Source organism: Toxotes jaculatrix, chromosome 5 (genome assembly GCF_017976425.1).
Source record: "Toxotes jaculatrix isolate fToxJac2 chromosome 5, fToxJac2.pri, whole genome shotgun sequence".
NCBI lineage: Eukaryota > Metazoa > Chordata > Actinopteri > Toxotidae > Toxotes > Toxotes jaculatrix.
Window position 1 is genome coordinate 16,678,932 of NC_054398.1, and position 24,492 is coordinate 16,703,423.

A 24,492-nucleotide genomic window follows, 5' to 3' on the forward strand; every position below is an offset into this window, starting at 1 on the left:
ATGTAGGTTTCTAAATGTGGATTTTGTAAAAAAAATGTAAGTACACACTTGAGCCAACAACCGTTTTATAACATTCATTGTAGGAAACCTGAGCTTGTTTTAACTCACTGTTAAACTGTCAACTTTTTTTCTGAAAAGGTCAGTCAGGGTACTCAGTTTGGAAAGATGAGCTGGACATCCATAGAATAAACGTGTTTATTCATAAACGAAAGCAAACTATAGATCCAGCCAGGGAAAAAAAATTGATTTCTTTTTTTTTTTTAATGTAAAAATCATACAAATTAGTATCTGTGTTACAAATGATAAATAATAATTCATAAACATTGTTTAAATTGACAAATAGTGTAAACAACATGTAGACATCAAGTGATGTTTTGGTCATCAGTGTTATTATTTTTTTGTGTGTGTGACTGGTTACAACTTAGAAGACGGCTGAAATGTAAATGCACATGCTGTGACTGGTGTTTATTCCAAGCACACAGCTGTATCTAATCCAGCATCTTATCATTATAAGTAATTGTGAAGTTCAGTAATAAGTTGTGCAGCTGCATCACACTACAAACAGAATCTAGGCAGGTTTTTGTCAGTTAATGGTGAAAGACAATATTAACACAGTGAACAATCACACTCATTTTTGGACATGATTTCGCATGAGGGCAGGTCAGAGCTGTGTTTCAAACTTAACACCTTAACACCAACATGTTTCTTTATATGCTCAGTGCAAAGAACGGTGAACGGTGCACTGCCATCTGTTCAGTTGTTTTTTTTTTTCAACAGTCAGTTTTATTAAAAGTGGTTAAAATGACCTTAAGCAGTGCACTGTTGTCCAAATGTCTACAACTGACATCTACACCATACAGTGAAGACCAAAAAGAAATATACAAAATACTAGAATCAAATACTCTATACAATTTTATAGATCTGTTACTGTCAATACATGAATTTCTTTATCAAAAAACGGTGTTGTTTAAACCAACATAAAACTTTTATTTTCAGTTTTTATTTGTCTGCTATTAGTTTGATTGTACTGTTTTTAAGGAAATTTATCCTTGGTGGTCCCATATAACACATAAATTATTCAGTCCTCACTTTAAAAAAGGTATTGCTTAAAAAACTGTAAATAAATCATAGAAGTATTACTCCCTTTTTGGGTTCTTTTGGTACATTGTACAAAAAAAGGATACATGAATAAACATTGTGCATACACATTAACTGACGACTCTAAGTTATACTGTGTTTTATAATCTTTTGATGTTACTGTCTCGTTTAGTGTGTGCAGGCATTTGAGCGTGGCCCTGCTGGGCTTACAGGGTGCAGATGGGGAGGAATTTCTTTGCTTTTGTGAACTGCATGTAATGGAAACATTAGCAGCACAGTAAGTCCTGCAGCCACCAAGTAGAAAAGTCACTTAAGAGTACGCTGCTGGGGCACAGCATTACGTTAATGAAAATGAATAGCAAGCTCATCTTGTCAAAGTGCTTCGTAAAAACATGAACGTCTAAAAGCAAGTGCTTATTATACACACACTCAACAACAGTCTTAACAAGGTCACCAGGACCACTGAGGAATTTAGACCACATGATCATAAACTTACTTTTACGTATGTACTCACAGCTTCAACAGAAACAAAGTCATAAAATAGACTGTATATTAACTATACAAACATTTTACTACAGTTATCCTGAAAATACAGTGGACTTTTCTAAGTATTTACAAAGACCTGTCACTCCGTGCCTCTCAGCTCTAACAGTATACGAGAAACTCATGGCAGTTGCTTTGCATTAAGTGTCATTTCCCTATTGTGCTTTAAAGAGCTCTGTGCCTCAGTCAGGTGAGCTGGTCCTGAGTCTTAAGAGCAGTCCAAAAAAACCCAAACTAAAAACAGCAGCAGTGGCCATGGTCGGAGGGAAAAACTGGGATAGAAGAAAAGTAGTTTACAGACTGGGCTCCCTAAAAGTCCGCCTGCACTCCATGACCCCTGCTCCAGGGGGCCGGTCACAGTTGTGTGTCAGTTTAACCAGGTTGGGCGTGAGGCGATCATACGCCAACTTGTACTCCCGGTCAAAAGCATCTGTAATAAGATCAAGGTTAGTCAAAAAATGTGGACATAATACTCACTGTCTCAGCACAGCATTTTTGCATGCTAACATTTTCTGATTAGCACTAATTATAAAGTACAGATGCAGCTGACAGCATCATCCCATACCGCTGTCATGAATAATGAGGCTTTTGAACTTACTTATATTAATGTTGTTCTTCCCCAAAGCCACTAGAGCAAGAAACAATAAATCTCTATAGAGGCTCCTGTTCGGGGGAAAAAAAAAAAAAAGAAAAGCAATTAAGCTTTCCATTCACATCATCTTCTCTACATGACTTTACACTGACATCTTTATTTCCTCACCTCTGCCTCTTAAAACCCAGCTCCGGCCCCAGCAGCTGGATGATCTGACTCATGGGCTGATAGACATCACTCTTCTTAATGCTCCTCACAAAACCCTGCAGTAGTTCCACAGTGAAGAGCTGGCCTTCTTCACACAGCCCGGAGCGAACTAGGGAGTTGGCACCTGCAAAGAAAGAGAGATAAAAGTCACCCTGATCAAAGGCTCATTCATCTCCATCACTCGGAATCAACCCTGAAAGTGTAGTGCTGATAAAGGCAGCATGACTAATAGGAGTCCTGAACTGAATTATGCATGATTTTCTAGTTACTTCATATGCATTATTTAATTTGCATGTAAATATCTGACCTTGAGTTACCAGAGTTACCATCATTTTCTGGAAGTAATTTCACCTTCTGAAACACAATATACCTAAGTCTGTTAAAGTAATTGCTGAAATAACTTACAGTGTGTGTTCCACAGGACATAGCAGGGTTGAACTTTATCTTGGTGCAACTTCAGGTTGTCCCACATAATCCTCACAAGCACCTGCTTACTGTCCTCGGATGAAACGCTCTGAGGAGTCTAAAGGGGGTAAAAAGTATGGAAGATTAATCCCCTATTCCATGTCCCCCTTTGGGCAGAATTTCAATGCTCTTAAATATATATTTATATTTATATATTTAAAAGTACTTGGTTTTCATTTGTTTAAAGAAAAAGGAAAATGTGTGCTGCTTTCATACGCTGTTGTGTTTTCACAGTGCATTTTCTGAAACTACCACTAGGAGTCACCAAAGTCAGAAATGTTCACATCCTACACACAAAGGCTTTAAAACAAAGTTGATTAAATGGTGACTTCATCTTAAATGGGTCACTACATGTGGGTGAGCTTAAGAGATGTTGACATATGCACCTGGTCTCCATGGCTACAGTGCTGGGAGGCAAGGATAAGAGCTGGCAGGTTGCTCGGCAGCTCCAGCCTTCTGAAGTACCACACAAGGTTCCAGAACACAATGGGGTGCTGGTCAACAACACTCGGAGAGGAGATGGCCTGGTCGCCCTCGTTCACTAGCAGGCTCTCCAGCTCCTTCCACAGAACCAGGGGGCTCAGGTAGGGCACCGTCACCGGAGCAGAGGAGGAGGCTGGGGCTGAAGCAGGCGCAGCTGTCCCAGCACTCCCACCACTCTCTTGCTTCTGCAGGGGATCTGCAGATGACTGAGCTGCACAGTCTGTTGCAGACATTTTGGCCTCGGGATTGAGTGACGCAGACGTGTCCTCTTCTTTAACAGGATTACTTTCCTTCGGAGACCTGAGGGGAGACACACGATGAATCTGTTTAACGGGGCCACAGGGACAAAAGATGTTGTGTCTGAGTGTGTTTGTGAGTGAGTGAGTTTGTGCGTGAGTGCTTTTTGAAAAAAGCTAGACAGACACTATAAAAACAGACAATCAAAACAGATCAAAGATAATAAACCTCATATTATTACTTTATTTAGTGTGAAATGATGGAAATACCTGATTAATTATTCAAAGATTTTGTGTATGTCAATATATAATGTCTGTGTCTGGTCTGTGTAAAGGGAAGGTTTACCTGCACTGTGGTCTCAGATCTTTAATTTCCACATTGAGGAAAGGCAGAAAGGCTGTGCCACAGAAGGGACAAGTGCTGTTGAGGTTTGAGTCATTTGCTGTCCAACCTGCCATGATCTCCTCGTCATACACCAGACAGTCACACGTCTTACAAAGTGAACAACTGGACATCAGCACCTGCGGCAAAAATCATCAGGAAGTGGAGGAAATCAGATGCAGAGCAACATGACAGTCTGAGTCAGTCTAAAGATGAGTGTATGATAAGAGGTTTTGATATGTGAGTAACTTACCTCTATGGTGTAATTGGGAGTGGGTTGGAAGCGGCTGGTGTCGGGGGAGGAATCTGGAGTGTGAGGAGTTTTGGAGGGAAGTGCCAAACCACCTGGATACGATGGAGGATTATACAATTAGACACACAAGGCGAAGCCAAGATTCAACACAACTATCAAAGCTATACGCAGCTGAATTAAATAAAGCAAAAGTGCAAAGAAAGAAACAAAGCAGCGTCCTATACTTGACAGTGTGCAATCAGTGGACATTTCAGGTTTAATGAATCTGCGTCTCACATTTGTACCACTGGGAGTGTGCACGTGAGTGTGCATGCACGTGTTCACGTGTTTAAGTTTAGCATAGGGCCTGTGGCTGAGTGCAGGAAAGCCTACACACTGAATCAGCCCTCATGCCTGCTGGCCTAGTTTCCCACAGAACAACACCCGAATCTCTCCATTACTGAGCCCTACTTGTACTCTAAATTTAGACTGTCTAGAAGTGTTTTGCTGGGAACCAATACAATGCTGTGGTTAAAACAGCAATTTAACGAGCATGGCTGTAAGTGATAACTTTTTTTTTTAAACACTTAAGTTTTCATAAAAGAATGCACTTTAAATAAATTGTATATTGTGCAATGTCAAGATCCCAATGTAGAACCAAAACTGACTGGACTAAAGGATGTTTCACAAACCAGAGAAGGAGTTGTGTCTGAACACTCTGTTGGGTGTGCTGGGGCTGCCCAGGTTATTATGGCTAACAACAGGGCTCCTCCTGAGTCGGGACACGCTGCCATGCTGGGGGGAGGTAAAGCCATCTGGGTCCAGACAGGAGTCATTATCAAGCAGCGAGGAGCAGTCTGCCTCTCCTGAGGTCAGTGAGGATACACTAATCCTGTCGCAGTTTGCATCCTGCAGGAAAGAAAAAAAAAATACACAGTCACATTACACAAGTTCATTGTGAACACAATGTGATTATGTCAGCAGTCATGTTGGAAATGTTTGTTGGGGAAAACTGTTGCACAACTAACCTGTGTTAAGGACGTCTGAGAAGACAGACGAGAGTAAAGACGGCTGGCCTTCTCTGCCACACCCTTCCCTGCCGATATGACGCTGCTCTTGAAGATGTCCAGAGTTGGTGTGAGGAGAGAGTCCATGGAGAATGATGAGGTGGAGGGAGAAGGAGATGAGGGTGACACTAACGAGGAGGGCCTCTCCCTCTCTCTGTTACAGACACCCAGAGGAAGGGATGGTGATGGCCTCAGTCTCTCCTTGGGTTTGACGGGCAGTGGGAGGTGTGTGTTGGAGCGTAGTAGAGTGGAGGGTCTCGGTGAGGTGTGAGGAGATGAGGCGGATCGAAACAAGGGGCTTGAGGGGTTCTGCAGGTCCATGCTGGGGGTGCGGCTGCTCAGGGGGCTGCTGCCGTTGTTCATGTACATCTCGATCTCCTCAGCGAGGTTGCGACGGGTGGTTGGTGTGCTGCAGTTGTCCTGGTCACACTCTTGTACCGTCTCTGTCGCCATTAGCGAGAGAGGGTCAAACCCCATCTCTATACCTGTCCTCCTCACAGTCCCAGCACTGAAGCTGACACTCCTCTCTATGGAGGCACCTGGCCTCTCCACTGCACCGCTGCAACTCACACTCCTCTCCACCGGAGGTTTCTGTTTGTCAGCTTCTGTCTCCTCTTCCTCTACTCCATGCAGTCTGTCAGGAGCTGGGTGATGCTGCTTCGCTGAGCCTAGATGAGGCACTGTGAGCCTCAAAGCTCCCAGTCCACCAGACAAGTCCAGAGATTTTGGCCTCTCTGTCTTTGGCAGAACTCCACACTGAATGGTGTCACTAGATGGACTGGAGACCAGCCTGCTGCTATTGCCTGTGACAAAAAAAAACACATACTCTGATAAACCAAGACTGAAAATCTGTGGCACTGTTTTATACAGTCATAATGGTTTCATGGCAGTCTCCTTTATGAATAAAACTCACCTGCACTGGTATCTGTTGATTTGTAGCTTCTAGAAGAAGGAGATATGCTTCTGACTGGAACTTCAGTGTCAGGTGCTGGAGATTTAAAGGATGAATTACACATTTTTTGTGGATATTAAAATCTTTTACATATCTAACAGTACTGCATTCCTGCAAAATTCTATACTTAATATAGAAAATCACAAATATTGTTATTGCAAAGGATTAATTTGATTAATCCTTTGCAGCTGGAAAACAAAAAGCCAATACACTGGCAGCCGTGTGTTTCCTTAAGGGACAGGTGTTTATCTTAAAATACGCCTGTCTTGTATTCTATGCCAAAACCACAAAGTTATAAGCAATTAGGACTGATGAAACACCACAGCAATTAGTGAGGACTATTGATCAAGAAGACTGGAACAGAGAGAAGCAGCACATTGTTATTTGTAACGAATTGTGAAACAAATCCTGCCATGCACACAATCGCCTGCTTACATAACACATCACCCATCAACAGAAACAGTTTCTCGAAAACATCTAAATATATCAGTAAATGGGTGGGTAGAGAATATATTACACCCACACTGCGATATGATACTCCCAGCTTCTAAAGAGAGAGTATTCATTTTACTGACAGCAGGCGGTGATTCTCCTCTGCACAAATGGTCACTAAGTGTCAAAGATTAGCTAATCCATAACTCACTGGACTGCCTCGGTCCTTTGTCTTCCACCAGCAGTGTGCTGTCAATCTCTCTGCCGCACAGCCTTTCCTCCTCTTTGGACAATGAATCGTAGCCTTGATCTGACTGTCCACCTGGAAAAAAGATAAGAAGTTTTATTCCTCTGAAAACCAGAGTTGTTTCTTTTTTTTCTTCTTCTTTTTTCTTTTTTTTAAAACATTTTTCCCCTCATGGTTTTGTTTTCTCTTTTAGAAAGAGCTGAGTGTATCAAAATCTAGCTATTTAGTCTCCACGGATCCTTTATAAGAGACAACTGATCTGAGAGTTTTTTGTTTTTTTTTTCCAACAGAGTGTGGTGGTGACATTCCCTACAGCTTAAAGCACACAACAATCCCAGAATAGAAAAGCAGGAGCAGCAGGAGAGGGAAAGAGTCTTTGAATACTGGAATCACATTCACAAGGTCAAACTGCAGGAAAAAGTACAAACCTGCTTTACTGTGATTAATATTATTATCTCTGACTTTTTGATTTATTCACTTGTTTAGTGCTGAGGGATAAGAAAGATGTGAGTCAGTCTCAAATCCATGATAGTGTTAGTATCAGAGCCTCAGTTTACTTGTAAACCACTGTAGACCCTGTTGTCTCTACTGTCCTGTAACCACACCACATTAGTCATGATGTAAGTCAAACAGCAAAAGAAGAAACAGTGTCACCAAAGTAGCTCATCCATTTGTTTTCAGTGTCTGCTTTTTTTGTTTTAGTCTACATGGACGTGCTAATGTCTGTACGTAGATGGTCTCTGGATTACATGTTAAATAAAAATAAGAATTTGGGAGAGGAGAGAGAGGATTTTTTTTTCTTTTTTTTTTTTACTCGTTTTGCATTATTGTGACCCAGCAAAGATTTTGTAGAAGTGCATGTGCGTCCTGATGACTGCCTAGTTTACATTTTCCCCAATCACATTTAAATGCCACCGGAATGTTATTAGCATTTTTTTCGTGTTATGTATTTACTTGTATTTTTGACAAGTGGGCTGTTGTTACATTTGTCACTTCTGGGACTCAGTAGTGATAAGGTGACATGGTTTTGAGGCATTTCTTGATGCTGGAGTCTTTCGTTTCTTTCTGTGGGCGTCGGGTGATTGACATAAAGCAGAATGTGCAGCGTACAATGATGTCAGAACAATTTACCTGAGTACAGGGACGTTTAATTAAGCAGAGAAATGCAAAATTAGGGTTTATGAATCGTGGTTTGGGCGCTGTTAAGGTGGCAAATCAAATCAATTTAAGAGAGAGAAGTTGAGACACGAGGAGCAGCGGTGACACACTTAAAGGACGAGAGTGGAATAGTTGCCAGCAGAACGAAGCTGAGGCTGAGGCTGTGGCTTCCTACCTGTGCTAAATCCATCGTCACTGGAGTCCATTTTAGTGAAGTCAGTGTCGATGGAGGTGCGCTCAGCAGAGTCATTAGCACTGTCCAGACTCCCATGACTGACTGTGTCAAGATCACTGCCATCTGAAGGGAGACAACAGAGAAGAGACAGGATAAGAGGTTAAAACAAATGATAGTAGCAGGATTATAAGACTAGAGCCCAGCTGGAATACGAGCACTTTATAAACACTGACTGAACAGTGCTGGAATCATTATCATCCACTGCAAAGAAGCAGCAAGGCTCTGAACACCATGTACAGTAGCTGTCATCATGACTGAACCTTGCTCAAGATAAAAGGATGCCACAGCACTAAAAAGAGCATAAAGGTTTCACTTTTCTGTCTTATTTTTAACTCAAAGGAGAGAAAAATGAATCACATTTTCATTTCACAAATAACTAACGGATCACGCTACTTAACATGATCACGTTTCCATTTTTGGAATTTTCTATAAAATCCTCTTTGCGAAGTGAATGAAATCAAACTGAGCACACAACAACAACAACAACCATGTCACAGTATATGGTGTAAAGTATGATGTTTTCATTAAAGCCACTTAAACAACATGTCATTATGGTAATGACAGTCTCTTTGGGCTGTTGTGGGAATTAGGGATTGACATCAAGAGCAACCCGTGTGCTGTGACTGCTGGGGAGGAAAACCTCTTCAATCTGTTTAATTAGTGTCATTAAAGAAATGCAGGTTAGGAACAATATGTGCAGGTGGAGGCTGGAGTTGGGATAAACCTCGTGATGAGACCAGGAAAGATGTCTTGAAGAAATGAGTGCTCCCACAGGATCACACTCATTTACATGTCTATTCATTAGGAACTACGAGAAGAAAATCCCACTCTGTTAATCATTTACTGTGTGTGTGTGTGTGTGTGTGTGTGTGTGTGTGTGTGTGTGTGTGTGTGTGTGTAGCTGAAAAGTAATTACCACTGAACTTAATGCAGTCCCAGACTACATAAGAACTAATAAGTCTTGGACATACAGTAATGACTACTGGTGTATGTTTTACTATTTGTATGTCACCAGAGACGTACTCTATTAGTGGATGTGGATGATTGGCCATTTTAAAAGCAATGATGTTCATGCCAGGAGTTTAGTGTTCTTACCTGAAAGTTGAGGATCTCTGTGAGGAGTCTGTTGTTTCCTCCCTGCTTGCTTGAACTGGAGCACACCTAGGACCACGTTCCTCAACTTCCTCCACAGAAAGTAGCCTCCCCTGGTGGTGGAGGGCCAAGTGCTCTCCAACACCGCCTGGACCGGGACCATGGTTATAAGATTTTAAATAAACTGCTTGTTTTAAAGTCAAATTAGCTTGTTTATTGTTTCGGCTTATATCAAGAGCACACACCTTGTTGTAGTACCCATAGGTGATGGCATTAGGTTGAACTCCAGCCTTTTTCATCTCAAACAGCACCTTGACAGCCAGGACAGGCTGGCTGTACTGGCCACACAACTGAAGCAACACACGGTAACACACCTTGGACAGAAAACACCAAGATTTTAATGTTAAAGAATATTCTCTATAAGTTTAAATAAAAAACCTAATTAATATCATGAATACATATGTCTGTGTGGATGTCTAATAATTCAGTTTCCTACCTCATCTGGAGCCTGTAGCTTCTTGTCCTGCATCTTCCTCAGCACGTCATAAGCTGTGCGCAGAGCTCGCACTTTAGAGTGGCAGGTCCCCACAAATCCTGGCAAGCAGATGAACCACAGGCCGTAGCAGTGTCGCAGCAGACACTTGGACCACATCTGAGGCATAGATGAATAGGTTTTGGCCATCCTTTGAGCTGATTTGATCTCCTGAGATTAAAAGAAATCATATATAGGGACAATTTATCTTCTTTTAGAAACCGATATGCATTTTGCATTCACATTTGTGCCCTTATCCATCACTGTGAAGAATGAATGCAGCAGTATAATAAGCTCAGCATAAAAAGGCTCAAATGAGGATAAAATCTGACAAGACATTTAACACATTAATGTTAATCTATAATTACAGGGTTTCACAATAGAAAAAGCTACTTAAAGAGATTAGAAAATGGGTCAATGAAGGTTTTTATTTGTAGAACATTATTTTTAGAACAATAAATCATCATTCCCCTTGAAAACTGAGTAAAAAGCAGAGGTATTTATTAGTCTGTTTCCAAGAAAATCTCACTACTCATATGGCTGACCTGTTTGGAGCGTCTAAAGATGGCCGTAGGGCTGGCTGGGCTGCTGTGGCGTGAGGCCATGCCTGCTGATGGAGGATTTTGTCCCTCCAGTGGCTCCAGAAGCTCAGGATTCAGCACAGGGAACCCAGAGTAGCTGCGGAAAGACATAGATACTCTCTCGAATACCATGACATAAACTGAAATAGACATCAACCTCACAAAAACAATGGAAGGCGAAGTGACAGTTGGCTCCCTGGAAGCTTTTGCACCAACACAAGAATCCAAAAGCTACGTGTTCTGGTTTGAAATGATCACAAAGCCCTACAGCACTGACAAATTCTTTAACAACAGAGGCAATTTAAGCTAAGTCACTCCTTTGGGGGTTGCATTGTGTGCACCCATTGTCGCTGAGAAGTGCGCTTGATGCGTGAAAGACGGTGGACAAGAAAGAAACAGTCTGTTTTGTATCAGTCGTTAGGAAATTGATCTGCAGTGTGGTACCTATAGCACAGAGGATGCTCTTCCCCCTGTGGTAGTGGAGGCAGCTCTGGAGGGTTGATATAAACTGTGTGCTCACTGCGGTGGGATTCATCCAGTTCGATCAGTCTGGTGTCCTCTGGCCGTTCACTGTCCATCTGGTTTGCAAGACAGACACACTTCCATCACTGTTTTTCATCTTTCCTCTTAACACAAATCCATAGGCTACTGCTCCCTGGAGGCTCGTGGGCATCTGATACAGTATACATTATATCAGATATGAGGATCAGGGAGGACAAACAGATGTCAGTAATGAGTCCATCTACTCCAGAAATATGGCCCGTGTCCTCAGTCCATTTATCTAAAGTGTACTGCCAAGGCAGGAGCTTGATCCTATGAATCCTCCAAGACTAATTGAATCTAGGCTGCAGTGACCTGGACAAAATGCCATGTTGCTCTAGGGACATGAAACCATTACACTATACTGCTTTGGTGCCAATGCTTGATACTAAACTGCCGCATTTCCTTCAACTCACCGACGGAGCTGCTCTGTGGAGAGAAGCGTACAAAGCCCCACTGCTTGTCTGCTTGTGGACAACAGCAGCAACATGAAGGAGGTTGGCCAGATAAAACTTCAATATTCATTTGTTTAGGAGAAAATCACCACTGAATGGCCGCCTGGGAGATCATAAAAAGCCTGCTATGCTAATGTGCAGTGACTAGGCTTATCGAAATCGATCACCAGCTTATCTCGGACATGAGCTTCACAAAAATGTTAATATTATGGCAGCAGCTGAATAGGTCTCCAGTGGTACCGCGTTACAGGGTTTCGTTCCACTCAGTCGAGTGGATGATTCAGTCAACTGACTGTCACTGACCCATTTGCCCTCGCTTCAATTGTACTCAATGTTTCTCCGCTTGTTGCCCTTCCTCTTACACCCAAGAGGTCTTTCCCAATCACGCACTTGTTGTCAACCTCAGCAGCAATGACGCTGAATGAATCAATGCTTCCATTTCTCAATAATAACCGCAATGACCATCCATACAGGAGCTCAAAATGTTCATGCAGGATGTAAATGTGACTTCCTGATTGCACAAGTTTGCAAGCACAGTAGGTTTTTGGAGGGGAGGGGATGTTTTGTCTTTTTCTTTTGTGTCTGTTACAAAACATGTGTAGGCAAGGATGTCTTAATAAAAGCTGTCAATTCCCCAAACGATGTGGCCTCTAACTGAGAATGAGGCTCACATCCCACAGGATTTCAAGAACTAAACTCATAACATTTTGACAAATAAAGATTATCGCCTCTGTGCTGGCCTTCCTATGCCATTCTTGCATATTATATTTCGCAGAGGTTACTGACGTCAGGACAGTGCAGAGTAATCTCAGAAAATGGCAAGCACAAATAATTAATCTCTCTGTCTCAGCGTCATCTCAGAGTCTAACAGTTCTGCACAACCTCTCTGTGTGGTTCACTCCTAATGGCACCTGGTTCAATAATGCAGATTGCTGACACACACAGACAGCTAATGCACATCCTCGCATTCAGATCTACACTATACTTTTAGCTTCACTCCCTCTTTACTTCACTTGGACTTATTCGGAATGACAACACACACAAAACTCTCTTAGCTGAGTCATGCACAAAGGACAATGGAAAATGTTTCGACTAGGATCAGATCTGATGATACTACGGCTGAAAAAGGAAAAATGTATAAAAACATGTACCCAGCTCTAAACTACAGAACAGGGTCTACTAGCTTACCTTGCCTCCGGTGGTGAATAGCTACCAGGCAGGAGTCAGGACGACAAACAAAGGAGCAGAGAGAGAGAGAAGACAAAAGGCGGAAAATCAGAGAAAGAAAAGACCAAGGAAAAAAGACAGTAAAACATAAAGTCCATAAAACAAGGACTGAAAAGAACAGGGGAGAATTATAGATGAGAAAAGCTTAGTGCTGATGTTAATAAGTGGCTCAAGGGAGATGTTGGGGTATTTGTTTATTTCTATTAGTTCCTGTTATTGGCTTATTAGCTCCTTCCAATTAAACAAAGACCTCAATAAGGCATCTTAATTGAGAGGGTAGCATGTGATTCATCTTTCCTCTAAATGCCTCAGCTTTTTTTTCTGAGATATTGTTATTGGATTTGTTCTTACACAACACAATGATGCAGTCTTTCTAATGAATTGTCTCTGACACAGAAAAACCATAATGAAGATTAGCTGCAAGCCTCACCTTATCAACACACTCATCAAAGAAAGCCAGGCTAGCATCTTTATCACTGACAAAGGAGCACTCCTCTATGAAACGGCTGAACATTTGAGTCTTGGTCATGAGAGAGTAAAACCTCTGATGGGAGCGGTCTCTGCTCTTCAGGAAGCCTGTGAAGCAAAACATATTATGAAATGACACACGTGACAAGTGGGCATTAAGTAGCAATGTCATGATAATAAAACCGGGCATTCACTTCTCAAGCCGTTGCAGAACATTCACGCGGTCAAGATGCAGACTACGGGATATTAATACCGTGCGGTGAAACAAGCTGTTCTCTGCTGTTCCGCTTGCGTAAGAGCGCACAGATGCGCAGGGACATTGTGCTATTAATCATGACCGTTTCTCTGATTTGTCATCCAAGCCTAATTTCCACTGAGGCTTAAGCTAAATCACCAGAGTCATTACAGCAGTGATTTAGGGCAAACTTTGATGCATCAGCACTCAGACCTCAACCCCTTGACCTACTAGAGCACTGAATCACATGAAGGCAAGGCAATTATAGCCTGTCAGTGTGTTTTGTGATTACATTACAAATGTACCTTGGAGGTCGAAGAGGGAGCTGGCATCAGTGGTCGTCTCAGAGGGTGCTTGGGTGATGGGCAGCAGGTATGAGCGGTAGCCTCGTAGAATGGCCGCCATGAACCGCAGGAAGGCCTCCTGGATCTCCAGCTCCAGAGTGTGGAGGCTCTTCCCCCCGTTGAGCTCACTGTCAGTCACTGTGTGTTCCATCTGCACATCTTCGCGGTTCAGCTGGCCACCTGAGAGCACACAACAGTAGTACATGTGAAATATATACATGTGTATATGTGGACACTGAACACTGTACACTGAACCACAGTCATGAAGCTAAAACACCCTAAAACACTGTTGTAAACAGCTCTTGGTAATGAGTTTCTGGATACATTTTTTTTTTGTATTTGTTTCAGCATAACTGGATAAACTTAAACCAGCTGACATTACATCATTCCAGTTCTGCTGAAATGTGGTGTGATAGAAGAAGACATCAAAGATAAATATTAATCTGCCACAATCAAAGGACTTTCTTTATTCAGAGATTTACAACTGTGACAATGAAAGAAATCCATGGTAGAAATGGCAGATATTTCTGTTGTCTCTGCTGACAGATCACATTAGATCATAATACAATATAGCCACATGCTGGAATGTAAGTAAAGGGGCAAAAGCGATTCTGGGAAACACAGTAGTAGTACTAACTGAAGTATAAGTAGATGAGGCAGGTTGAGCAGGAGTGGGTATACCATAAAGACTAAATTACACTTAATCCACAATATCTCTAGGGATGCACTAAACATTATAGGTTGGTTTTATATGACAATGTAAGCATATGAGTTTTCCTGTAAATTGGTTGTACAGGCTGACTCAACAAACTCAAGTAGACAGCTTCAATTATTCATGAAACCACATATAAAATGACACAGCATCAGACTGAACTCACCCTCAGTGAGCTGCTGATAGAGCTTATTCAGGGTATTCAGGAGATATTTGCAGGCTCTCCTGGGCAGGATTTTCCAGGTTAAAGCCTTCTTGTCGTCTTTTCTGAAAGCACACCATATGGTTTTCATTACACGGGAGTACAGTCAAGAAACATTGCAAAAAGATATAGGGAGGGAGACGGATTTACTGACATCTTACAATTAAAGTTACAAAATACCTTTCAAATTGATGTGTTAGACCAGCGGGACCCAAATGTGCTTTTTGTGTTTAGTAAGAATATTTCACATTCCAGCTCTTTACATTACATAAGAGAGGCTCTCACTGACAGATACTGATAACCTTGGGAGGACCTTTTATCATCAGACCACTAAAAACCTAAACCATGAGAAGATGATTTTCGGTTGGGCGTCTTAAAGTTGAAGGTGGCCATCTATCACAGTGCGGGTGCGGTTAGAGGTCACTTACTGGGAGATTGTGTTGGTGTCCAGATCCACACAGCTGATGTCAGCCGGGGGGACGTAAAGGTCAAAGTATCTAGAGTCTACACCCACAATGAAAGGACACGGCGCACTGAGCACATCGGCCAGGGCCAGAGGGCACAGAGGGATGTAGGGGCACGGCCAGTGGAAGGGAAAGATCATCTGAAAAGGCAAGGATGTGGATGGATGTGTTATCCATTAGTGCAAAACATTAAAACAATTGGTACATATGCTGCAGGGAGAAGAGAAGAGATTTAAACAGGGAGGTAGTCAGCAACCTTTCTTTTAATGAGCATTGCTTTGAAAAAGGTTTTTCAGAGGTAACTGTTGTTGAATGCCCTTAATACCCTAACAGTGGGTCTTCTTTGATGTGATTATGGATGATTCATTGATGCCCTGCCTCTTACCTCATCCACCATTGTACCTATAATCACATTAAAGACCACCCTCTTCAGTGTTATTATTAGGAAAAGTGAAAAGGAAAGAAAAGAACAAAAGGCTTACAGAAACAAGCGCCTCTGTAACACTGGTGAGTACAGCTGGACGCAGGGAATGAACCAGGATCTTGTGCTCCGTGACTGCCAACACCAGCAGAGTGGCTGCGTTTTTTGGGCCCAGATTCAGCAGTAGTGTGGAGAGGCTTCCACCACTAAGTGCACAAAAACACACACAAATGGAAAGAAAGCAAATGGTTCCAGATTAAGAAAGCAACAAATACAGACTGTCTCAATGTTATAATTTTACATTTTATTGACATTTTCCCACCTGAGAGGCAGTGGAGAAGAGACAGGTTGGCTCAGAATCAGGCTGTCATGTGGAGACAGCTGTGGAAGACGCACAGAAAAACATTAAGAGCATCAGTGGGTGGAGGATTTAGCTTGTGATCACAGTGTTTACTGACGTTCACGTCAACCCAAATAAAGCAAGCACACAGAACTGATGTCATTACTTCATGCATCAAATTTCACATCTTAAGCTCACCTGCACTAGGATGCGTGGTCTCTGGGTGGAGGGGAATGGCACATTTTGCATGAAGTGAGATATATGCCTAAAAATAAAAAGAAAATTGGTTAATAAAGCCACCCAGTCCTGTCCGCAAGACCGAGAATTAACCATTTTCTGACTGACGGCTAAATCTGTGAAATTTACTAACTTTTCAATAGGCAGAGCATGTGGTCCAGAGATGGAGTATCTGTAGAGGAAAGTGAGAAAGCTCCTGAAGGACTGGAAGAAGGGCCAGTGGGAGAGCAGACAGATGCTCTTGTTGCTGTAAACACTTCTGGTCCCATCAGGTCCGAGATCAGAGCTTGGCAGGCCGAGCTGGGAGCGCTGACGCTCAGACAGGTTCTCCTCTGAGTAAGGCTCATAGAACTGGATGGCAGCTCCGTACACCTGCACACAAAGGTGATGATCAGCATAAAGAATATACAATACATGAACAAGTATGCACACACAAAAAAAAGACCTGTCAACATCCTGATGCAAACCTTATAAAGATCACAGTAGTCAGAGGTCCTTTGAAAGAACCTATTCAGGTAAGATGTTGTGGTGGCTCTACTGGAGAATTTTCATCATAATAAATCAGCTAATTTTTCAGTCCTTTGAAGTTGTTCCTCCCAAATAAATAAATAAATAAACAAATCATTCCAGGCATGAAGTGCCAGGAGACTAGCCTGCAGACTAGAGGTTGTGGGAAGGGAGGAATGAGCACTGAGGCACTCAGCATTTAAGACTCGTGCACCAGGCCCAAATGGTGCATGAGTTATCCATTATTCAAAAGATGAGCAGCAAAAAAAAATCTTTTTATGCTGCATTGCTCTCAAAGCCTACAGGCCTTTTGGTATTCCAAGCACAGCCTTTAGACCATTTTTGATTCCAGTCAGAGTTTAGGAGTTGATTAAGATTGTTTGGTATTCTTAGAAATACTACTGCAGTTCATCAACATCCTAATCCGTAAGGGATACTAATGCACGGAGAGAGACGGGGGTGGGGGAATAAAGATGGAGAGGCTAGCTGAAATGAACCAATTAAGGCAGAACTTGTGTATTAAAAGCCAGAAAACTGATTCCAACTTTGGGGAAACTGCTTAATTAATGATGATGTAAATATAACTTATCAGGACTCGGAGGTGAGTGGTGATGTTTTGGCAATAATTTTTTCACTTGGCGAATATAAGTGAAAACCAAACATGTCCAACTGAATAAAGGGTTATGAGAACGGAACATGGTTATTGGTAAGACTCGTGTGAGTAGGTGGTTTTACTTTTTCTCCAGACGCCCCTGTCAGCACAAATGTAGAAAAAACAGGCAGGGAGTGTTTGGTGTGCGCTGGCCAGCACTCGACCGTAGCTCCCATGGGCAGGCAGAACATAGGCACTGACTCAGGCAGTGGGAAGGACTCATAGTCCTCTTCAGGGTACCTACACACCAGACCTGGATACAAATACACAAAATACAGTCAAACCTGCTCTGATACTGACACATATCCACAATCAAATCATACATAATACAAATTCTGCACACTACTTTACCTGCTTTGTATGCAATTGTGTTTGCTTTAGCCAGAGATTTCTTATAACAAAGGTAGACTGAAGATCCCCACTGGAATATGAGAAAAGACAGAGACCATCACAGATCAATGAAAACCTGAGTTATTTTTGCAAACATGCTAGAGATAGAACTGTGTTCGCAGAGCTGTATCCCACCATGCTGCTGTTGAGGTTCTTGTCCACCTTGCAGAAGGTGTGGGGGGGTGTCTCCCCCTTGCCAGGAATGATAATGCAGACATCAGTGACGGCCAGTGAAGTATGGGGCTGGCTCTTCGGGGCACGGCGGTAGGTGATGTAGATGCGTTGGGAAGATGAGCTGCTGATGTTGGCAGGGCGACCTGAGGGCGTGGTCTGGACGATGTGACATCCAGGCTTCAGCTTCTCTTTCCATTCATAAAGAACCCTGAAATATCAGGCAGCGTTAGACTGACTTCTCATTTAATCCTTTTGAAACGAGACATTCTTGAAAAAATATTACTGGGGAGCTTTGATAATATATTCACTGAAGAGATGTCAGGCTAAGGGATGTGTTTAAGAGCAGATTACAGTGACCCAAGGCACAGAAGTGATTAGTAGTGCTGGGTGAGTAAAGGGTCAGATACTGAGGATTACTGCTTACCCAAGATCTGTCAGTGGAGGCTTATCTCTGCCTCGCTTGAAACACAAGAAGATCTGTGGGCCCCTGAGGCTGGCTCCATTGAGCTCTGCAGAGAGGCCTGAGGGGGTGCTTTCCACACAGGTGAAACCCGGGGGTACCTCTTCACCCAGGGAGCGGATCACCACAGCTATGTCGGTGATGGGAGCTTTGGGTTTCACAGACTTGGGACCGGCATCGTCAAAGTGGAGCTCCTCCTCGAGAGGCTTGGACGAGTCGGTAAGGCCGGCAACCACAAAGTAGTCGGCTACACGAGGCCCTTTATCCTCCATCATTTCCCATTCCCACACTGTGGGCTGGAAAATAGGGACAAGAGGAAAGGGATGGAGGGCTTCCATTATGCATTTTATACACATTGCAATTACAGATTGCAGCTTTAAAAACAAGAGGAAACTGGGCCCTTACAATCAGGAAAGGACCTGGCTGAACAGTATCACCTTTAAACTCACTCTATGAGCACACTGTATTAATTATTTTGTTGCTATACTTGTTGAATTAAACATGGGAATAGAGATACAACCATACAGCATGTAAGATATATACATTACCTACATTACAAATACATTCTACACTGAAGAAATAACCAAAAGTAATGAGAGCATCTGGAAGCATTTAGCATGCATTCCTGTCTGCAAAAACACCATATTTCACCAAGAAGTATGGGAGGGTTTAAGACCAATGACCTTGCTATATGCCCTGACTGATTATGTAAAATAAAACACATGCCTCTGTAGAAAAAAGAAAGAAGAAAAGAATGTGTGGAAAGGAAATGTATGAGAACTATAAATGAGCATTGGGAAAATGAAGAGAGGGTGCACTGTAGTGCAGCGAAAAGCTTTTTTGGAGCTTTTAGCGATGTGATATTCAGACGGCGTATACTCTGCGCTAAACAATGTTGTGAAAAAGAAAGGAATAGAGGGAGCGCCTGTGAGTCAGCTTGTTATAGCTTTGTCACAAAGCATGGAGCCCTGGAAGCCCTCTCAGCGCTGGGCCAGCTTATTGTGCTTCAGCTGAAGAGCCTGTTTTATCTCTCTCAGCAGTTCCTCCACACTCACTGGCAAACTGATAAACAGCTGCCTATTATTTCCCCCACTAGGGTATGAGGGAGTTAGCATAAAGTTATCCCTCTTCTCTGTGCTAGATGTGTCACTGCTAGGAAGCATGGCACACAAGAAGCTGCGACTATATCTCACCCACTTAGGACTTTGGCTTCCACTGCCTTTAAAGCTAATGGATCTGTGTGCTGTTCTCCTGTGTGGCCGTGTGATGGGACTGAAAGCTAAGCACTGCTTATGGGCTTAGGGCGTGAAACTGACCGCTAACACGAGTACATGGAAAAAACAAAAATAATCTATAGTAGCAAACACGCTGCAGCATTTCCATCGTCATGCTGAGGGATGAGAGTGATTCAGCTGTTAACCTGTAACTGGTCAGTCAGAAATCTAACAACACCTAGATTTACTTATTTGGTGAAATTCTGAGCCTATAAGACCTACCAAAACAATATACTAACAAAATACTGTCTAATATCTTTCCTGTTTTATAAGCCTGTTTGCTCTGAGCATCAGTGAGAGTGATATTTTAAAATTATGACTCATCATCACTGATGGTCTTACAGCGTTTTAGTCTACAGTGAAGAGTCTTTATGTCCAATGCTCTCTTGTTAGCCAGTGGCTGTTTTGATGCAGGTTATTTGTACTCTCGGTAGTGCTAAGCCTTGTGGGTATAGCCTACCCCATGACTCAGCATACCCAGTAGCAAAACCTTGTTTTTTTTTTTCATCTCCTTCAAAACTCATTTTCATTAAATAGCAAAATATGCAAATAGACATTACAGTAGCACTTATGAATTACAGACTTTATTTGTTTGCATCTTTTGTTCACAGAAATTATTTAAAAAGTGTTATGAGCTGTACAGTCAAGTTCTGAAAAACAAAAAGGCCCAGAATTAGACACACTCTGACACATTCTTAGCAAAATGTCCCACTATTTCACAACTGATACATTTTTAAAGTTGCTCAGTTGCTTGAAAGTAACTAGTCTCTTTTCCATGAATTTCCACTGGTTGTACCTCTATCACTTTAACAGATGGTACCAAAGTATTTTTATTTCATGCCCTTTAACATCTCAACACTGATTTGTCCATAAAAGAAGATATATGATGTTTTTATTTCCTGTATTAGATGGATTAGATTATTAGATGCCTTCAAAACAAAAGACGTCTTACACTGCTGTCCCACCAGAATTCCCCAGCTACATGGTGGTCACGTATCATTCAAAGCAGTTTACTGTTTACTGATAGTTTGCTAGAGGGTTGACGTACTTTTCATTGTCACTGTAAAAGCTTTCACCAGACTGTTCCTAATGGAGACACTGCAAAACACAGTCATTATGATAAAGAATGAAAACCAAGAGGCATATTTCTAATTTATTTAGAAACATAAACAAAGAACGTTTCAGGCCTAAATTCTACTTTTCAGTAGATCCACCTTTCCTTTAATGTTTTAATGTGACCCACCACTTACACCAAGCCATAAAAAAAAAATCCTGTTCTCAGTAGGTATTTCATGAGTGCTGCTAAATATACAGCTGATGGCATGGCAGATGTGTCATACAATACTTGGAAGGTTCAGGATTAAATATAGATGTAATCTCCAGTTCCAACTACCACGACATTCACTGCGTCTATTCCTCCCCCTCAACAGGAAGCAGAGGCCTAAAATCATATCTAATCCTCGCCATGGCAACAACATTAACACTGAAATGAAGACTGAATATTTCTCCTAGTGATGCTGAAATGAGCCGGGAACATTGTTCTGGTTAAATACAAGTCGACTAATGGGCTGTGTCATTAGCAGAGACGTATTCTGTTCATAAAAACAGAGTCTCTGACAAAGCCAGAGAATAAAAGGATTTAAATGTAAATATGAACAGATATACCCTGAATATAAACTGAACAGCTAAAGTTTCCATCTGTTTATCTGATTATATTTTTTCCATGTTATTATTGTATGGACCTAGAAGGTATTACACACTCATGTCACCTTGTAGTGAAACGGCCTGTCCACAGTCTTTCCCTTTGTTCCTAGCAATGTTTTCTGTGTATTTCCATTAGTGTCTTAGGTTGGGACTTCTGGGCAGGCTGCACTACAGTTGAAAGGTCACTAGCCTTCAGCTGTCATGTGTCCTGTGCTTTGATTTGTTTCTGTACAGTAGTGCATCCCTTTGATTTTTCTGTCCATCAATCTAGAGAGACTTGTCTTCTAAACTCCTCTGATACCTGCTTTAGGATCAAAAAGCCTATAAATAAACTTGATTCAACCAGAGAATGTCATTAAATTTTCCATGTGATTTTCAACTAACTTTCCACCATCGCATTTATTGTAGGCAACCCTATGTTAGCTCAACACTGGAAGTGAGTGACTCATGGTCTCCCCTGATACTGCAATCTTTTCATTCACCAGTTTTCTTCATAAAAGCAGACAAATAAGGACACAGCGGATTTCCTCTTCTTGCTAACTAACAAGCCCACTTCCCCATTCACATCCACTATTGTTTTTATGAGTCACCTCCAACCATCAGCTTTGCAGTAATTTGTTAACCATTTGTGCCATAATGTTTACAGCATTTACCTTACACTATCTTAAAACATAAAGCATCATCCTCTGTATCTGCTTGTCCCACTATCTCATTTAACAAACTCCAAGATGTCTTCTGTAGTTAGTTCAAATGTAAAATTCTTGACATCTTATGCCTAATTTTAAACACTGACATTTTTTGCATCTATGGACACACTGGGGCCTTGTCTGGAATACAAATTAAAAGCCTTGTGAGCCGAAATAGACTAATAATAACAACAAATAATGAAAAAAAAACTATGTCAAATATGTGAACTATGTCAAATTTTTCAAAATTCTGGCTGGATTGTGATTAAATACAATGGAAATTATAACAGGAGCTTCTGACATTTGAAACAATATAATTGATTATTTATTTTCAATACATTTTTGATATTTCATGCAGGGAATATTTTGTTCAACACTTTCCCCTCAAAACAGCAGAACTGTGTGTATAATTGTGGCCCAAGAGACAGTGGTAGCAGCGGCTGGGCAGTCACGCTCAGGCTGTGCAGGGATTACAGAGGGCTGTGTTAACAGCAGGGGGGCAGGGAGGATGGGCAGTCTGATCTGGGGAGGGAATCACCACAACACTTCACTCAGCATCTGTTCCCTCTTAGCCATGAAGACAACCCTCACCCTCATCAGCCATTTGCATTCCTTATGTTTGACACGGGGGGGGGGGGACCCTGACTGCTTGATGAGGAAACCACACACGCCCAAGATAAACAGAGCAGAAAAATGAATAAGAAAATGATCTAAGGTGGTGCTGGAAATAGAAACATACTGACGGAACCTTGCATGATAAGCTTGCAACTGCACTGGCGATATTTGAATTACCATCCAGCAAGCAAATGGTCATTTGAAAAAAACACAACTGACCATCGCGACCATAATAACACAGAGGGGTTTTCTCATGCTCACATCTGAAGAAGCCATCTTATAGAGCATCTACACGGGATGCAACGAAATAAGCCTCCATATGACTTCATTGTAACCAATGACCGCCCTGTAAATATAGTGAATCACACACAGGCAGCGATGCTCACTATAAAGCATTAAGTTATTCTTGCAGCGCATAAAGCCACACGACAATAATATAACCGAAACTATTAACCCCGTTCGTTAATTATGCTACTCAACCACCCAACATTAAAATAATAATTCAAAGGATTCAGTTTGCAACGCTAACAGCCATCGCCTCCATTAAAATCACAGTTTCAAAATATTTAAGATAAATTAACATGAGAAGCACCTTCATTATAAAGACTGGGTGTGTGCGCGTGGTTTGTTTTTACTCCCAATAAAAGAAAAATCTACTCACATCTCAGAATCACGACGATTGAAAGGTGAACGTGTCGAATACGAGCTTGCGTCGAAATGAAACCCAGAATTCTGTTGATAGTAAATACTATTCGGCGTTTGCTTCGGTAATTGTTATTAATATTATTATTTTTCCTCGGTCTAAATTTGTTATCTTAAAATAAAACAATAATTCACAGTGGGATGGATGCATCCGAACAACCTGTGTAGTCCTCAGCAGCGTTTTATCCAGACCTGCGTGGATCACGTGACTGATTACAAACCTCACCGACGTCACTGATGACACTGCTGACAGCTGTGACAGAGGAACAACGTCTGTAGCTGTGAGGAAAGATTTGGTCTGCATTACAAGTTCATCCTGAAGCACACCACCACCACCACCACCACCACCATAATAATAATAATAATAATAACAATAATAATCATTATTATTATTATTATTATTATTGTTGTTGTTGGTGGTGGTGGTGGTGGTGGTGGTAGTAGAAGTTATGGTAATATTGCAGCAGGGATAATGACACAACTGGGATACAAGCTGGGCACAGACATGTAAACAGTCCCCCACCCTTTAAGACAACCACACTGAAAGAGATGCGAAACAACCACAAACTACGCAGGTGTGTCCTTGGTGGTTGTTTGTGTTTTTTTGTGGTTCCATTGCATCTCTCTGTTCTTGCTACGTGTCTCTTTGTATTCGCTTTGCTTGTCTTTCTGAGATATTTTGCACACATTTACAACAAAATTGAGTGCACCCCTGGCTTCAACTAATTTGTCCAAAAAAACCCAGAGATATTTAGTTTATTGACAAGAATGACTAATCCATTAATCGACATATTGTTTTAACTCTGCATTACAGCCTTTTCCACACAGCTGCTAATAAAACTCAGAGTGCTTTTTGTTGGCAGATTGTATATTATCCCACTGTGCTGTAATGCCTGAGTTTTGTTACTGTTTTTTGTTTTACAAAAAAATAATTTCTGATTGACTGATGTCATCTAGCTACAAACCAAACTCCTCCGCAAGCATAAATAAAGACAGACTGAAACCTGGCAGTGCCTGAGGCCAGAGACAACATGGCCTATTGTCTTACCCTCTACTGCCCTTGTGTGGTGATTACCAAAACGCACAGTTTTCTTGAACCTTACAAATGACCATATTTGAATGCCGGAAGACTACAGGCAGCTTCGATGT

General features: G+C 41.8%; 1 protein-coding gene across 2 annotated transcripts; it reads right to left on the reverse strand.

The window, feature by feature from the left end:
* Positions 1-229: 229 nt before the first annotated feature.
* dennd4a (DENN/MADD domain containing 4A) lies at positions 230-23,500 on the reverse strand. 2 transcript variants are annotated; one of them, XM_041038771.1, is made up of 30 exons: positions 23,303-23,500; positions 18,327-18,658; positions 17,864-18,110; positions 17,690-17,759; positions 17,422-17,591; positions 16,313-16,551; positions 16,141-16,207; positions 15,925-15,983; positions 15,664-15,808; positions 15,146-15,321; positions 14,682-14,782; positions 13,765-13,983; positions 13,187-13,332; positions 10,979-11,112; positions 10,499-10,631; positions 9,918-10,073; positions 9,667-9,795; positions 9,425-9,569; positions 8,270-8,392; positions 6,901-7,011; positions 6,219-6,293; positions 5,267-6,108; positions 4,931-5,147; positions 4,260-4,351; positions 3,971-4,146; positions 3,292-3,688; positions 2,846-2,963; positions 2,402-2,564; positions 2,240-2,304; positions 230-2,071 (listed from the first exon to the last, which is right to left on the reverse strand). In XM_041038771.1, the coding sequence occupies exons 2-30, from the start codon at positions 18,635-18,637 to the stop codon at positions 1,935-1,937; spliced, it is 5,163 nt and encodes a 1,720-aa protein (XP_040894705.1). In that variant the 5' UTR covers positions 18,638-18,658; positions 23,303-23,500; the 3' UTR covers positions 230-1,934. The 2 variants fall into 2 exon arrangements, with proteins under 2 accessions (XP_040894705.1, XP_040894704.1); XM_041038770.1 differs by having other exon boundaries at positions 9,918-10,124.
* Positions 23,501-24,492: the final 992 nt, after the last annotated feature.

Excerpts from the sequence above, each read along its gene's own strand:
- dennd4a (XM_041038770.1), bottom strand. The coding sequence starts at position 18,637 with ATGATGGAGGATAAAGGGCCTCGTGTAGCCGACTACTTTGTGGTTGCC. Across the intron at positions 10,632-10,978 it reads GAGCATCCTCTGTGCTATAG|CTACTCTGGGTTCCCTGTGC; the intron begins GTACCACACTGC and ends GTCTTTCCGCAG. Across the intron at positions 2,565-2,845 it reads TGTCCTGTGGAACACACACT|GTGCCAACTCCCTAGTTCGC; the intron begins GTAAGTTATTTC and ends CTTTCTTTGCAG.